General features: G+C 59.6%; 1 protein-coding gene across 9 annotated transcripts; it reads right to left on the minus strand.

The window, feature by feature from the left end:
- Nucleotides 1-8: 8 nt before the first annotated feature.
- Nucleotides 9-15,370, minus strand: EHBP1L1 (EH domain binding protein 1 like 1). Of its 9 annotated transcripts, none has more exons than XM_039840917.1 (20): nt 14,984-15,230; nt 12,343-12,400; nt 12,042-12,137; nt 11,622-11,675; nt 11,351-11,529; nt 11,130-11,272; nt 10,448-10,516; nt 10,198-10,360; nt 9,281-10,025; nt 7,976-8,158; nt 7,352-7,509; nt 7,215-7,263; nt 6,167-6,802; nt 2,364-2,433; nt 2,187-2,242; nt 1,972-2,095; nt 1,604-1,703; nt 849-922; nt 650-764; nt 9-538 (listed from the first exon to the last, which is right to left on the minus strand). In XM_039840917.1, exons 1-20 carry the CDS (start codon nt 15,085-15,087, stop codon nt 439-441), a joined length of 3,276 nt encoding a protein of 1,091 aa, XP_039696851.1. In that variant the 5' UTR covers nt 15,088-15,230; the 3' UTR covers nt 9-438. The 9 variants fall into 9 exon arrangements, 8 of the variants coding, with proteins under 8 accessions (XP_039696851.1, XP_039696849.1, XP_039696848.1 ...); XM_039840915.1 differs by having other exon boundaries at nt 9,005-10,025; XM_039840914.1 differs by having other exon boundaries at nt 7,976-10,025; nt 14,984-15,370.
- Nucleotides 15,371-16,432: the final 1,062 nt, after the last annotated feature.

Here is a 16,432-nt window from a genome sequence, read left to right on the forward strand (position 1 = left end):
CCCAGTTGTCCTGAGAAAGGCCCGGCGTGGCGTGGCCTTGTCCAACTTTATTGCTCACATGGAACAGGAAGCGGAGGAGGGCGGGGAGCAGCAGTTCACAACTACCCGCTCCCCTGGGGCTGGCCGCCCGGGCCCTGCCTCCGGGTAGGGGGTCTGCGAGGCGCTCCGGGGACCCCCAGCCCCGCAAACACACACATACACACATTCACTCACTCACTCCCAGGAACAAATAAATACCGCCCAACGGCGCGGCCGCCCAGTCGCTCCAAGTCCATCCGGGCCGAGGAGACGCCCGACCTCTCCCGGTGAAGGGGCTACGGCGGCCCCTACAGGCCGCGCGCGGCATCCGAGAGGGCCCGATCGTCCCGCGCGCAGGCCCGGGGCGGCGACCCCGCGCGGCGGCAGAAAAGCTGAGGACTCCCCGGCAGCGACTGGGTCTCAGCTCAGCACGCAGCGTTCGCGCCGGCTCAGCTGCCGGCTCAGCTTGCGGCGCCGCTGCTCCAGGCCGCGCTCCAGGCGTTCGTCCTCCTCCAGGGCGCTGAGAGGGAACCCGTGCAAGTCAGCCCCAGCGGCGGGCCAGGCCCAGCGCTCCTCGGGAATGCACCCCGGGACCCTCCCCTGCTCCCGGCGCGGTCCCTGCCCCACTCACATCCGCTCCTTGTGGTCCAGGTCCCGGACCAGCTCGTCGCGCTGGTTCACCAGCGACACCAGCTCCTCCAGCAGAAGCTGCTCTCGGTGCTGCTGCGCGGTCGTTTTCAGCCAGTCTGAGGGCGGAGGAGGTGGAGGAGGGTCAGGAGTCACCCGCCCCTGTTGTCCTGGGCCCCAACCCCTTGGGTTCCATCTCCTACCTTCGATGGCCAGCATGGCCCGTAGCTCACGGCTCAGCAGCTCGAACCTCCGTTCCAAGTCCTGCTCCTCCATGCTGGGGGGTGGGGGTGCCAGGTTAAGGAAAGAAACACCGAGGGCGGGAGGGCTGGGCCGGGGCTCTGACCACTCCCTGCCCGCCCCCCCCATCCCTGTCCAGTTCCCGCGGAGGGCTGGGCAGAGGGCAAAGTGTTTTCTTTTGTTCCAACTGTTCCCCAATTGCTGGATCTTTATATTGTCTCCTCCCACCTCTCCCTTTTTTAGAATAAGAAACGCAGAGAAATTATTTGCATGAGCATCACTCATAAACAGCAAATATTAAACTAAAATTATTCTGAAAAATGATCCAAAATGCAAATGGAAGGTTAAACCACCAACGCCACACAGGACTACAAAGGCGATGATGGCCAGAGTGGCTTGTGACCTCACTGGGAAAACCAGCTCAGATCTCACTGGGCCTTGGTTTTCCTGACTGTAAAGGAACAAAGTCAAACTGGGCACTCAGCCCTGACGTGGCTGCACCAAATTTTTATCTCATTAGTAAAAATAGCACCTATTTAAGAGGTACACACTTTATACAGGAAATTAGGGAAAAAATTAAGACAGCTTGCAATTTTTCAAAAAGATCTTCGTAGGAAGAAAAAGGCAGTGATGAGCCCGAACCAAAGTAACTAAGATTCCCTGCTCTGCAGGCCCCCGGGTGGGGGCGGGGCTTGGACGGAGAGGGGCTAGCACTCACAGCAGCTGCAGCTGGTCCTGCCTCCGGATGAGAGCATTCTTCTTGTTGACCAGTGTGAACCACTCCTGAATCAGTACTTCCTCCTGCAGCCTGTTGGCACCTGAACCCGGCCAGGAGAGTCATCAGGCCTGCCACTGACTCCCATGTCAGGAGCAAGCCGGGGGGGGGTTGAGGAGGAGGCCCGCTCCCTTGTGGCATCTCAGAAGCCAGAGCTGTGTGCTTCCAGTGAGCTGCTTTCCCGCTTAGGGCCTCAGCATAATGACCTCAGTCTTGCCTCTTCCCAACTCCTCCCAAGGTCAGGAAAGGCTGCAGGCCTGAGCAGATCTGGTGGCATGTGTTGGAGAGTGGACTCCAGATGCCCGCCTCACCTGACTCCATGAGGCTCCTCAGCTGCATCTCCACCTCGGCTGCCCGCCCGTCTATCTGCCTCTGCTCCTGTTCCAGGGCCTGGAGCTCTGCGCACACGTACTGACTTGTGTCCTGGAACCGTTGCTGGGGTAGAAAGGGGAAGGCGGTGGGCTCAGCCCAGGCTCTGACTAAGAAGTGCCCACCCATCAGCTTCTCCCACCTCGGCCCACCTTACCAGCCCAGCCTCCTCCCCTGGGCTTGGCGGGGGATCCTCTGATGGGGGACTCGCACCTACAGACAGAAACCAGGATAAGGTACCCCCAACTTACACCTGCCTCCAAAGAGGGCCCCAGTTCAAGATCTATAAGCAGCCTGAGCTTAGCTGGGTCACCACCCCTTAAATACTACTCACCAGGCGGCTGCTGTGGGGCTGTGGCTGTGGGTGGGCTGGGGGCAGGGCTGGGGTCAGGGCTCAGGCCTTCCTGTGGAGGAAAGAGACAGTGAGGGTTTGGAGGGGTTCCCCATTAAACCCGCCCTGTGGCCAGCCAGAGCCTCACTCACGTAGGGAGGGCCCTGGATTCCACACCCTGCCTGTCTCCAGTCCTGCATTCACAGTTCTCCACTCCTCCTCCCTCTAAGGAAAGTGCCTCCTCAAAGGAAAACCACGGCCTGCACCCTCCGTGGCCCTGTGGTTCCGGGCCAGTCCACTCCCACTCTCTGAGCCTCATCATCTTCATTCCTGAGGCCCCACAGGGCTTTGGTGAGACTCGGGGGTGAAAGGCTGGGAAGGGCCCAGCTGAGGCCTCTCCTTCCCCCTCTCGCCCCCTCCTCCATGGAGCTCCCTCAGGCCACCTCCGATTCCCATCATCTAGTGTGGGCATCTCCATCATGGCTAGGGGCCCACACAGTGTCACTGAGCTGGCCTGATGCTGCTATCCCGAGCCAGCACCTCCACCTCTTGGCCAAAAGGGGGCGCCCTCCCACCTTATCAATACCTTTGCCAAGCAACTGCCCCACATCACATAACACTCAGAACAGGACAGTTCGCTGGACCTACCAATTTTAGCCTGGAAGGGCAGGGTTGGCCCCTGATGTGCCCTGTCCCTGGTGACTTGCTGGGACCGTCAGCCCTGGGGGGCCCCCACTTTCAACTTAGCTGATAGCCTGGCCCCCTTGATGGCTCCTACTCTGGCCACCTTTCTAGGTCACAGGGCATGGAGAAGAGTCTGAGCCACCCCACTGTCCACTCCGCCCTGTACTTCTCTGAGAGGCAGCCCTGGACGCCCCTTGCTTAGGTGCCATCCTCTGGCCTGAGTCAGTGGCAGGTCTCCTCACCAGCCACTACCCACATCTGCTGACTCTGCCCTCAAGCCACAACTGAAAGGTTTTCCCAAAACCTCCACCACACCTACCTCAGCCCCCAGCCTTGTTGCCAAGACCTGTTGGCAGCTCCAGCCTCAACTCCCACTATCGTGAACCCCGCCCAGATACCACTCTCTGGCCACAGCCATGGACTTTCACTTCTCCAAATAGCTTCCGCAGCCTGGAGTCTGCCTGCACCAACTTGACCTTCATGACCCAGCTCATCTCTTACTCTTCCAGAGGCCCCTTTGGGCTCCCATGCTCCTGTCTCCCTCCCTGACCTTCGTGCATCCTGAAGCGCCCCCTGAGCCCCAAGCTGGGTAGATGCTCCCCTCGTGGCCTCCTGAGCCTCCCCCATCACAGCTCGGACGCCCTACTCCATCATGGCTATTGGTTAGCCATATCTCCCTGACCAGAGGTAGTCCCTGAAGACAGGGTGGGGCCCAGAGAATTCACTCGGGGTACACAGATTACCAATAATAGCTGACACTGATTAAGCATTCATGTGTTGGGCATTGTGCATGTATTGGCTCATTTAGTTTTCCCAACAAGCCTGGGAGGCAGGGACGACCACCATCCCATGTTACAGATGAGGAAACTGAGGGTCAGAGAAGAGGCTCACAAAGGCCTGGTCTATGGCCCAAGGTTATCTAATCTAAAGGTTTGTTCCCAAGTCTGGCCACCAATTCGCTGTTTGTTTCTGCGTTGGTCACACCCACTGAGCCTCCGTTTGTGTCTCTGTATGTAAAATGGGGAGAAATCCCAGCCCTGTGTAACCTGGGGTTGCAGGTGCTCCAGAAAGGCTTCTAGGGGTCAAATACAGCTCCCTTTGCAGTGAGCACCCTGAAGTGGTGGCTCAAAGCCACTTTGCAAAGAACTTTCATATGTTTGTCTGTCATCCTCAGGAAAAGGGCACAGAAAGGTTGAGTGCCTTTACAGGGTCACACGGTCAGTCAGTAGTGCTGGGCCCAGTAGAGGGCGCCATTTAAGAGTTCAGGCTCAGAACCCGGGTTCACACCTCCATCAACTCCTTTTGCTTTTTCACCTCCCTGAGCCTCAATATTCCCACCTGAAAAATGGGATAGTCATTCTTTCCTGGAAAAGGCATCATGAGGAGTCAATGCGGAGTCGTGGGGGCGGGCCAGGCAAGGCACACAGCAACCTCCAGGGCAGACAGAGGCAGGAGAGTGGAGAAACCCCAACCTCAGCAGCAACTGAGCTTACTCACAACAGGCCTGATGGGAAATCCAACACTTCCTCATGTCTGATCCAAATTCCCCTTTCTACACCCTTATGTGTGGCCCCTCCTCCAGCAGAGGCACACTGCCCTCCTCAATGCATTGCTTCAACCCCACTCCATCTTCAAGGTGCCTGACTTCATCCCACTCCAGGATTTTGAGAGTTCCCAAGGGAGAGGCCAGGCCCAACATCCTCCCGCTACACATGTGAGCATGGGGGACAGAAGTGACCAACAGGGAGGAGTCCTCTCCAGTCCCACAGGTCAAATATCTCTATGGGACAAGGGCTGAAGGGGGACTGGCTTGGAAGGACCAGATGTTGGGACTCGGGCCCAGAAGACTGAAGTATGGAGCTTCCTCTTTAAGATTTAAAGTGCCACTGACATATATTAATGAGGCTATGTCCAGAGGCCAACAGTCAGGCCGAGGGTGGCTGTGTCCCTCTGACTTCTGTCTATTATATCTCCTGTGGGTGCCTCTGGGGCTCTCCCTGTCTTTCATCACAGTTTCAACGCTGTGCCTCTGACCCTGCACTCAAGGCTACTACTGCCCAGGTGGGCCTCATCACCACCTGAGGACCTTACGGTGGAGATGCCTGACAGTTCCCTACATGAGACCTGAGCTTTCCTGCTGCCACATTTTTGCTTGTGTGGGTCCCTCCACTTGAGAACCACCCCTCCCATTTTCCCCTGGGAAACCTATCCATCCTATTGGCCTGACTCAAATGGCTGCTTCTTCCAGAAAGCCTTTCCTAGTTTATTCCCTCCTTTCCTTGGAGCTCTGGGGTCATCCCAAGGCAGCTGAAGGCTTCGAGTGGCCTGACAGCTGCTCTTTCTAATCACAGGCCGGGCGATGCAGTGGGTGGAACCCCAGCTGGACATCCCATGGCCTGGACTTCAGTGGCTCTGAGTCCTTGAGCAAACCCCTGCTCTCTCTGGGACCATCTCCACTTCAGTGAAGTGACCACGTGACACCCTGGGAGACTGACCTGAGATGTGTAGGGAATGGGGGAACATGGGTGCCCAGTGGGGTCTCCCATCTCCAACTTCCCATTATTACAGAAGAGAAGAAATTGGTCTCCAGTATCTGGAGTTAAAGATCCAAGTCAGAGAATCTTGGGGTTGGGAGGCCCTGGAAGCCCCCCCTTGAGTATAGAAACTCAAGGCAGCAATGGTTGCTGGTTAACCCCTGGCCACCGGCAAGGAAAGAAACATCCTAACACACTTTACAGTCCGTAAAGAGCACCGGCTCAGTGCTGACAACATGGAGGAGCCTTCTGGGCACTTCCTACTACGGCCCATGATTCCGCGAACTGGGTGCCAGCTGTAAAAACCACTGACATATCCCAAGGCTAGAAGCAAAGGCCAGGACCCTGCCCCCGCAGCCGCTCCAGGCCTTGCTCACCTGTGTCCCCTGACCAGGAGCTCACTACGTCTCCAGAGGACCCTTCCGCAGGTATCACAGTCCCTCCAATCAACAAGCGCCTCCATGCATCCGAGTCCCCAGCCCCAAAGCCTCCAGCCCTCTGCTAGCTCTGCCCTTGGGGCCCCTCAGGACCCGCCCCTTCTCTGCGCGGCTCCCCACGACCCCCACCACGCTATGGCGAAGCACTCACCGCAGCCGCAGTTCCGGCAGCTCCCGAGTCCGCGTCGTCCACAGAGAAGGAGTTGCTGTTCCGCAGCCTGGAGCGCCTCTTCTTTAGCAGGTCGGCGTCGCGCACGTGAGAGAAGGAGCCATGCGCCCGGGGCGGGGGCACCGGCCCACCTTCCCCGTTTACCGATGGCCGCCGCGGCCGCGCGCCACCCGCTGTGCCCGGCGCCCCGACCCCAATCACCGGCCCCTCGGCCGGGGGCACCAACGCTCGGGCTCCGGGGTCATCCGCTGGGGCCTCTGCAGAGCGCGCCTCCTGGGCGGTCTCGGCCCCGCAGTCCTTGGAGGCCACCTCAGGGGCCGCCCCGTCTGCACGGCTCACGGCCTCCTTCGGCTCCTCGGCCCGATGCTCACGGAGCCGTTGCGCCAGGCCGCCAGCGTCCAGGTCGTCGGACGGACTGGGCTGGGCGCTGGCCACGCGGTATGTGCCGGCGCCGCCACCGCCCTCCAGCTGTACCAGCTGCAGCTCCTGCCCGGTGCAGAAGGCGCGGATCTGGCACAGGTACGTCATGACGATGAGCTTGTCGGGAACCGACAGCAGCACCATGTCCGCTGGCTCCAGCAGCCGCGACACGCCCAGGGCCGCGAAGCCATCGAAGGCCTAGAAACCGTGTGCTCTGGGTCAGCGCTGCCACTCAGCCCTGGACCACCCAGGATCCCTGCGACCTGCGCTCCAGGGTTTGCCTAGCAACGCCCTCACCCTCCTATTGGGGGAAATGTAACAAGAGTCCACCCTTGTGTTACCCAGCAACTGCGCACCAAAAAGTTGTTTTGGAAAAACCATCTACTGGAAATATGCTTAAAAAAAAAAAAAAAACAGTCAACAACAACAAAAAAACCCTCAACTAAACTAAAGAAAACAATTTAAAAGACTAAAAGAGTAAAAAAAATGGCAGAACTTTCAAAAGCCACAGCTGGGGCCCAGCAGCCCACAGTTTCTTCTCCTACAGACAGATGCCAAATCTTAGCCCTAGGCCATCCTTCCCTCCAAGCATCAACCCTCCCCATCTCACCTGCTTGTTGTTCTGTTTGATGTTGAGTGGGTTCAGGGAGGCATAGTCACTGTGGAGAGAGCACTGGTCAGAGGCTGGCTTCACACTGCCCTCCCGGCAGGCTCCCCGGTTCGTTCCCACCCCCTCTGGCAGCTCACATCTTGTCTGGGTAGAATCGGTGCAGGATGGCACAGAAGGCCAAGCCGTTGCGCCAGGACGTAGTGAAGTTGGTGATGCGGATGCCACGGTAGCCAGCGGTGACTTCTTGGCACCACTCCAGTAGGGACTGGCTGGAGCTGACCGGTGCAGCCGGTACCTGGTGACACAGGGATGAGCTTAGGGAATGTGAACATGGGAATGTGAACATGGAACCTGTGCCCTCCGCCCCAGGCATAAAACGGCCCCTGCTCTGCATTTCCAGGGGTCACCAGAGACTAGTGGCCAGAGCCTTGGGGCCAGGAAAAAGGGTTTCCAGCTCCCGAGTTATCTACCAAGGTCATCTAAAGGTCAGTGGCCCCCAGGCAAGATCTGAGGTCACCAGTAGCCACACCTCAGATCAGCCCAGAAAATCAGCTTAGAGATGTCCAGTTCCATGCAGCCCAGGAAAGACAAGGTGGGGGAGCCAGGGCATCCTGAGAGAGGAAGGGGTGAGGGGGCTCCTTGAAGCTGAGCCCGTCCCACCCCACCCCAGTTGACCAGGTGGGTCCATGCAGAGCCGCCGTTAGCTCAGCCCAGGTTAGTGGGAAGCAGAAGACTGGGCCCTCGGCGGCCCCCATCCCTACCTGGCTGCCCGGCAGCCTCCTGTCCTCTTCAGGCTCCTCTGGGGAAGAGGTCCCTGAGGGCCTGGGCACCTCAGTCCCTGCCCCACTGGCCACCTGCGCCTCCATCAGGCTGGCCTCTGGGAGGCTTCCCTCAGCTTCTTTTCCCTTCTCGATTCCTGAGACCCCAGCCTCTGCTTCTTGGGCCTCGAAAATACCAGATTGGTTCTCTGGAGGCCCTAAAACTTCCATCTCTGCTTCCTGGACCCCCAAAACCCTAGCCTTGACCTCTGAAACCTCCAAAACCCCAGCCTCTGCCTCCTGGACCCTCAAAACTATGGTCTCTACCTCTGTTCCCTGGGACCCTAAAACTCTATACTTAGTCACTGGGGCCCTTAAAGCCTCGTATATGAGGGTCCCCCCGAGACCAGTCTCTGCCTCCGGGACCCCCGAGATCATAGCCTTTTCAACTTCCGAAACTATAGTTTCTGTCTGTTGAGCCCCCAGTCCCTCATCCTCTGCCCTTTCAACCTCTGGCTCTGAGACCCCTGAATCTCCCACCTCTGTCTCCTGGGCCCCTGCTGTCTCAGTCTCCATCCCTGGGACCACTGAACCCCCAGATGCTTTCTCTTGGGTCCCCAATACTTCAGCTTTGGTTGTCTTAGTCTCAAACCCTGGAGCCTCAGGACCCCCTAACTCTGTTTCCTGGGTCCCTGATATCTCAGATTTAAATACTGAGACCTCTGAAACCCCCACCTCTGTCTCCCAGGTCCCCAATATCTCAGCCTCTGCCCTCCCAGCCTCTATTTCTGGTACCCCAGGACCTCCCACCTCTGTCTCCTGAGCTGCCAACACTGTAGTTTCTGCTATCTCAGCTTCTGTCTTCAGCACCCCTGAGCCCCCATATGTCTCCTGGGTCCCCAATAGCTCACTCTCTTCCATCTTAGTGTTTGTTCCCAGAACTCCTGAACCTGCAGCCTCTGTTTTCTGGGTCCCCAGTACCTCACACTCTGCCATCCCAGTCTCCGTCCCCAGGGTCCCCGAAACCCTCACCTCTGTTTTCTGGGTCACCAATTCTTCAGACGCTGCCAACCCAGCAGCCTCCGTCTCCTGGGCCCCCAATATCTCAGCTTCTGCTGTCCTAGTCTCTATCTTCGGGAACCCTGATCCCCCTGCTTCTATCTCCTGGGCCCCCAATACCTCTGACTCTGCCAACCTGGTCTCTGTTCCCAGGACCTTCAAGTCCCCAGTTTCTGCCTCCCAGGCCCCCAGATCCCTAGACATCACTCCCTGTTCAGCTGCTCGTGGGGCCCCCTGGTACCTGCTCACCTGGGGCCCGGTGCTTGCTGCTCCAACAGAGGGGCCCTGCTCCAGGCCTGTCCTCCCAACACCAGAGGCTCCATTCCTCAGCTCTGCACCCTCTCTCTCCTGGCCTACAGCAGCCCTGACCCCCTTGGGGTCACTGAGATGTATGGAATGCCCTCCAGGCTCTGCTGGGGGTGGGCTCTGAACTGTGGGAGACTCATCTCCGGTCCTGACCTCTGTCTTCCCCTGAGAGCCCCTTGGAGGAGCCTCAGGAGTCTCCTTGAATCTTGCTTCAGACATCAGCCCTGTAGCCTCTGGTCCCTTAATGTCCACATATCTCACGTCTGATCTCTGCTCAGTATCCACTTGACTAACTTCTGAACTCTCTTCAGCCTCCCCAGCTCTAACCTCTGACCTCTTAGTGTTCACTCCCTTGACTCCTGACTCCTGCTCAGTGTCCACCCCAATGGCCTCTGGCCTGTTCCCAATGGCCCTCTCCTCAATCTTGGCTTTCTGCCCACCCAAAGAGTCTCTGCAGCTTCCACCCTCGATGCCAGGGCCTGGCCTGGCTCCCTGAGCCTCTGTCCCTTCCTGAGGGCTTGCCTGGGCCTGGGGCTCCCCAGCAGAACCCATCCCTGCTGGGGGAGCCCCTGAGGCTTTGGGGGCCTCATCCTTCCCTTGGGGGACTGAGGGCCAGGGGGCATCAGAGCCTTTCCGGAGCCGAGGGGCTGGGGTGGGGGCCGTGTCCTGGCCTGGCTGTCTTGAAGACCTGAGGAGAGAGCAGGAGGGGGCATTGGGAGGGTTCACTTGGCCTCCCACTCTTAGCTCCACCCCCCCACCCTTCAGATCTTCACATTGCACCGGAGAGGCAGGTTGGTAGGGGGAGTGCAGCTCCCTAAGAGTGGGCAGGGGATGGGGGTGGAGCTGGTTCCAAAGCTCACCTCGTCTCTGGTGGGGTTCCCGGGGGCCTTGGAGCCTCAGGCCCCACTTGGCCCCCTACTACAGCAGCTGGTTCTGACCCCTGGCCCCGGGAGGCCCTGGATGGGGCCGCAGGGGCACTCACAGGCACTGGGCTGGTATCCTCAGCACTAGAAGGGCTGGCCACTGGGGAGAAAGAACAGAAGGGAGTGTTGAGTCCTGGGCCCTGTGACTAAAGGTCCGGTCCCCACCCAACCCAGGCTTGGGCCTCACCTGCCTGCTGGGGCCGTATTCGGCCCTCCTCCTCCTCCTCACAGAGTGTCTTCAGCTCCCGAGGGGGATCTGGGGAAGGGTTTGGGGGGACAGGGTCAGCTCAGGGCTGGGCCATGCAGGTCTGACCCCCACCTCCCTGCAACTGGAGTGCTAGGCCTACCTGGGAAACACCCCGGCCTCAGGGTACCGCCCCAGCCTGCGAGAAGAGACAGGCCCAGGGATGCAAAGAATAAAAGAAGGAAGCACAAGGAGAGGCAGAAAAAAAGCCTTAACAAGCAAAAGAAGGGGGGAGGAAGCTAGTGACTGAGCGTGAGGGTGGCTGGTGAGGGCAGGGAGACTGGACTGCAGGCCCGCTCTGCACTTTTGGCCCAGCTGTCGTGGGCAGCTACAGAGCTGGGCGGGCACCGACCCAGGAGTGAAGAGAGGGCCAAGGGTACGGGGAGGCACTGGGAACCCATCCTGCAGGACTCGGCTAAGGACCCAGGCCACCACAGGACTAGGGGCCAAGTTTGGACAATCAGGGGTACAGGGCAGGTTGGGGCTGCCTGGGCAACAGTGAGCTCCCATCGCTGGGTGTGCACAAGCTGGCTCTGCCCCAACACAGCAAGTGGCTTATGGCCTAGGTCATTTCCCACCCTCCTAGGTCTTGGTGGTCTCAAAGCATGGCAGGCTGTGAGCCCACCTGATTGGGGGACACGAGCCCGTGCCTCAGGGGCCCCTGGACCATTAGCCTCTTCCTCGTCACTCTCAGCAAAGTCGTCCAAGTTGCCCACGTCACTAGGCTTCACGCTCATAAGGCTTGCAAGACTCTGCATGTCATCATCTCTGGGGGTCAGAGGTCAGAAGTGAGGGCTGGGGTCAGAAGTTGTAGACTGGGGCCAAGGAGAGCAGGTGGGCACTTACGTGGCACGGCCCTCCCGCAGCAGCACCCCTGAAAGGGTGAGGCTCAGCTCCGCATGCACCACCTTCACAGACTTGGCCTTCAGCCGCAGCCGCAGGGGAACCTGGGAAGGCACGGGCCCTGCGTGGCGGGCCAGGTCCACTTCGGCCGAGGCGAGCACCTTCCGCTGCCCCTTGGACTCCTGTGGGCCAGGGGGAGGGGCTGGGGGCATGAGCAGCAGTGCTGCTCCGGAGTCCCCGATACCCCAGGTCCCAGACCACCCCAGTCACTCACATTCTCAATAATAAAAGTCCACTCTTTGGCCTCATACTGGTCCACATGAGGGTCCTGGGAAAAAGGGACGCTGGTGAGTACAGGGCTTCCGGGGCAGGGGCAGGGGCAGTGCAGGGAGCAGAGCTGGCGCTGCCTCCGCAGGTGTTCGGGTGGCGTCTTCACCATGCTGGTCCATCTCGGCTGGGATGCTCCCAGCATTTCCTGATCCCGGCCGTGTCTCCCGCTGTGTGTGGCGGGTAAACACACCCCCCTCCAAGAGGACCTCCAGGCCGCTCGCGCTTAGTAGACCCCTGATGTAATTCTCGGTCTCACCCCTCTGTTCTTTCTTATTTGGATGGATAACCCGCCGGGGACCCTCGTAGCTACCTGGGGCTGCAATCACCTGCCCAGTGCCTTCTGCGTGGAGGGCTAGAGACTCACCCTGTACAGGGTCACGGAGATGTCCACATTCTCAGGTACCATCCACACCACGGTGCCCCGGTATGGGTTCTGGATGCCCGGCTGCCAGCTGTGGGCCTACAATGAGCAGTCTGAGTCCTTCCCCAATCTTAACCTTCCCCCTCACCTTTTGCCCTTGTCTCCAACCTTGACTCCATCTTCTTCACTCTGTGGATGCTGCTCTGAACCTGAACCTGACCCCCCACCTCCATCAGTCCTCACTTTTGTGCTCTTTTTATTGGCCCCACCCCCAACCTGGACTCCCAGTTGGCATCTTCCCAACCTTGGAGCAGATGCGTCGATTCCGCCGGGTCCACACCACCACCAGCTTATCCGGCTGCCTGGGCGGAGCAGGAGAGGAGAGGGGGCTACTCAGTCACGCTGCCCAGACCCCTCCATCTCCTCCAGGGTCTTTCCTCTGCCCACATACCCCTCCCCCAGGAGAAGGCATGGACAACCCCTTATCTAGGGCCACAGGGAATAGGGTGGGGCTGCTGAGGTAGGGTGGGGCCCAGGGCAGAAGGGCAAAGGCTTGATGTGGGTGGCCAGGGATCATGAAGAAGACAGGGAGACAGAGACATACAGAGAAACACAGCAAGGACTCTGCCAGAGACACACAGACTCAGAGACGCAGGGAGAGATACACATGGAGTAAGAGTCCATTCACTTACACATATTTGGAGAGTGCATACTATAAACTCAGCTCAGTTTGGAGGCAGAGCAGGGCGAAGGAGAGCAAGACCCTTCGGGGGCTGAGGACGACGGAGGTAGGGGAAGGGTGCCAATCAAGAAGGAAAGTAAATTAACAAGCTGACTTCAGGGAGATAAGAGAGAGTTGCTAGGGTCTCCTTGAGTTTGGGTGTGGGAGCAGAGGCACGAGTTGGGGAGGGACGGGCTGTGTGAGGGTCTGGGGGACGCGGCTCCAGGTACAGGGAATGGTACATACAAGGTCCACAGTTGAGAGGAGGCTCAGGGTCAGAGGGAGGCGCAGAGGGTGAGAGGTGGTCAGAGAGGCAGAGGATCAGCTTGCTATTAGACACCCTCCCAGGGCCTTCCATGCTCGGTCCTTTGCTGGGTCCAGGGGCCCAGAAACTCAGCCACGCTCCCCACCTCTCAAACCCAGAGCCCTGGACCCCAGCTTTGCAGGGCCCCTGACTCCCATGTGGGGCATCGAGGAAGACTTCCAGAAGGTGATATCTAAGCCGAACAGCACGTGCCAGGGCAGACTCAGAGAAGAGGCAGAGACGTGGGGGAGACAGACAAACAGAGGAGAGAGTAGCGTGTGCAAGACCCAGTCCCAGACACAGAACTGACGTGTGGCTGGGCCTGGGAGAGAGAAGGTGCCTTTGGATTAGAGGGTCCGACTGCAGCCAAGGGGACTATGAGGCTGAGCCCCCATTGCCTGTACCCAGTCCCATGCCGGGACATGGGTTTATCCAGTTCACTGCCCCTGCGGAGGCTGTGCCAAGATAAATGGCTCTCCTGTCAACCTCTGAGGATGCTGAGGCCCAGAGAGGTTGTGGGCCAGACAGAGTTACACAGCTGACTGGAGAGCTGTCTGGTCTGGAGCCTCCCCTCCCCAACCCTAAACTCCAGGCGATGGCGGAGTGAGGGTATCTGCGGGGACTTCCCAGAAAGGGGAAGTGGGCAGGGGGTGCTTCGGGAGGGCCGGGTCTGGCCAGGCAGCCTGACTCAGGCTGGGCACGCCCTCCTGGGAAACTCCGACCTGGATAGAGGCAGCTTCCTAGCCTGGGCTCCAGGCTCAGAAGCCCAGAAGGCCCTGACTGCCCACTGTGACTCAGCTGCGTTGACACTGCCCACACCCTCTGCCTGCTCTCCAGGACCACACACCCAGGGTGCTGGGGTAGAAGGTAGAAGCCAGAAGCCAGAGCTCAAGTACCAGTTCTGTGCTCTGTTACCCCAGCCAGACCCTGTCCTCTCTAGGCCTCACTGAATGGAGTGAATGGCCCTCTGGCCAGCCCACTGAGACCTGGAATATGGCAACTACCCGAGTGACCCCAGCCATTTTTCGCTTTCCTCCCATTGGACCCCATGGTCCCTTCCTGCCCCAGCAGCCCTTCCTCTTGGGAGCCTAAATTTAGCCCTGTCTGGTGGGTAAGGTCCCCACAGCTGTGCCCTAATCCAGCCAAGGGAAGCTGACACCAGTGAGCACATATATTTAGGGTGTGACGCAGGGGCCTGGGCAGCTGCGGTGGGGACATGTGAACAAGAGGCCCCTGGGCCCTTTGGCAGCCCAGGCTGGGTCCTGCACCCCCTCACCTCCCCCCACCCCACCACCTTGCCTTTCCAGGCCCTGTCCTCCCCAACCCACAACCTCCTAGGCCCTTGGACCCCTTTAAGCTGCTCCCGCCTCCCTCCTCATCTCTCCTAGTGCTCAGTTTCCCCTTTTAAGGACATCGTGGCGATGAATCCAGCCTCCCAGAGCCCAGTCTGGCTGGAGGGGGGGTGGGTTCTCTCTTGCTCAATAAGTGGGCAGGGAAGGAGGGGACAACATCCTTGTTCAGAGCCGAACTGAAGTCCGTGGAGGTTTGTGCTCCAGCCCAGCAACCCACACACCTCAAACGTTGCTCCCTTCCCCATGCCACCCTGAACCATCCCTCTGGCCAAAAACATGAGGCTTCCCTTTCCCCTGGCCTGACCGCCGCTGAGGGAAGTGTGAGCACAGAGGTTCTCAGGCCCGGAAGTCCTGACCTCCACTCCCCCAAAGCTCCCACACTCCCCAACTCTCAGGGTCCCACAAGCTGCAAGGGCCCTTCTGAGTGTCTGTGCCTGGGACACCAGGGCCCAAGCTGGGGTGGGGGCCCCTTTCGCCACTGGGCCAAGCTGCAGGGTTCTCTCAGGCTCCAAAGGCGGATGGGGTCCTCGCCAATCTGCGGGGTCCCCCAGGCCTCCGTCTTACTCACCATTTCTTGGTGCACTCCACCACCAGCTCGTGGTAACAGGCCACAAACTGGAATTTGGCGGCCCGCTTGCCCACGCGCTGCAGACGCTTCCACACCGAGGTCATGGCCCCTGCCGCCCTTTCCTCAGACCTGGGGCTCCCGCTGGCCCGCGACTGCTGACCCAGCCCGCCGGACCCGACTGCAGGTCCCCATGGCCTCCCCGGTTCCTGGCTGCGCCGCCCGCCCCGTCTGTGCGGAGGCGTCAGAGGATGGGACCCGGGGCTGCTGTCCCCGCCGCCGCCGTTGGGGCCCGCCGGGTGGCCTGAGTCCGCGGGGTCGTCTGGGGCGCGTCGGGTCGCCGGAGCGCTGAGCGGCGAGCGCGCCGTTTCCTGGAGCCGCACCCCCGTCGGAAGGCGGGCGGGGCTCGGGAGAGGGCGGGGGCCGGGCGGGAGCGCGGGGGCGGGGCGGCCGGGCTTCCGGGGCTTCGCGCGGGCGACCGCGGGCTGGGGGGTGCCGCCGGGACCGCAGTGCCGGCGCGTTGCGCCCCTAGGCGGTGTGGACGCGCGTGCCGGGGAGAGGGCAACCAGTAATTTGGTGCCGCCCCTCGCAAGCGCTGCCAGATCTGCCTCCCTTCTCGCCGGCAGCCCTGCGGAGTGCGTGCTGGTGGCCCCATTTCACAGGCTGGGAAACAGAGACCCAGAAAAGACTTGCCCAAGGCAAGAGACCTGCTGAAGGTCACAGGGCGAGTCTGGTCCAGAGCCAACTGCCCTCAACACTGGGGTGGCAGATTCCTGTTGCCTCCCACGTCTTAACCAGGACGGGAAGGAGCAGAGTCAGGGACCAACCTGGGTGGCTCTACCTGTGGGCAGCACCCATTTGCCGGTCTCAGAACTCGATTCCTCAGCTGTCAGGTGGGAAGACAGTCCCAACAATCCCACAAGCAGCTGGAGGTTTAAATCCCAACTTCCATTAAGTGTGTCACCTTGGGCATAGCACTATCATTCTGAGCTCAGTTTCTACCTCTGTCAAATAGAGATAATTATAGTTCCGGCTTTTACAGAGTCATTGAGAGGATGAAACCTTGGAAATTTGTATTTGTACTTGGAAACCTTTCATTTAGTACAGAGCTTGGCTGATTTTGCGAGGTCTCATTAAACTCCAGGAAGCCGTTATCGTGGATGGGAAAGTGTGTGTGTGTTTTTACTATCCCTCCCCTGGGAAGCTTGCCCTGGGCGGTAGCCGCTGTGTTCACACCTAGATTAGAGCTCTATCGCCTACCCTTTTGCCTCGCATAGTAATGAGCCTCAGGTGTCAGGCCCAGAGTTAGAGAACTGTCCTGGGGCAGCACATCAGCTGGTTCCCTCCCTGCCAGCCCCTGCAAGTTTCGTGAATGGGCGGCAGCCTGGTGCCTGATAAACACTCGATTTGAACAGGACGTCTGATGTGCCAGGAGTGCCCGCTGAGTTGTCT

The sequence above is a fragment of the Pteropus medius genome, unplaced genomic scaffold (genome assembly GCF_902729225.1).
Source record: "Pteropus medius unplaced genomic scaffold, Ma_sr-lr_union100, whole genome shotgun sequence".
Lineage (NCBI taxonomy): Eukaryota > Metazoa > Chordata > Mammalia > Chiroptera > Pteropodidae > Pteropus > Pteropus medius.

Bases quoted from the DNA above. Each gene is read 5' to 3' on its own strand.
- EHBP1L1 (XM_039840914.1), bottom strand. From the start codon at position 15,087: ATGACCTCGGTGTGGAAGCGTCTGCAGCGCGTGGGCAAGCGGGCCGCC. The intron at 12,138-12,342 runs GTTGGGAAGATG...TGCTCATTGTAG, and splicing joins ATCGACGCATCTGCTCCAAG to GCCCACAGCTGGCAGCCGGG. The intron at 765-848 runs GTAGGAGATGGA...CTCCGCCCTCAG, and splicing joins GGCCATGCTGGCCATCGAAG to ACTGGCTGAAAACGACCGCG.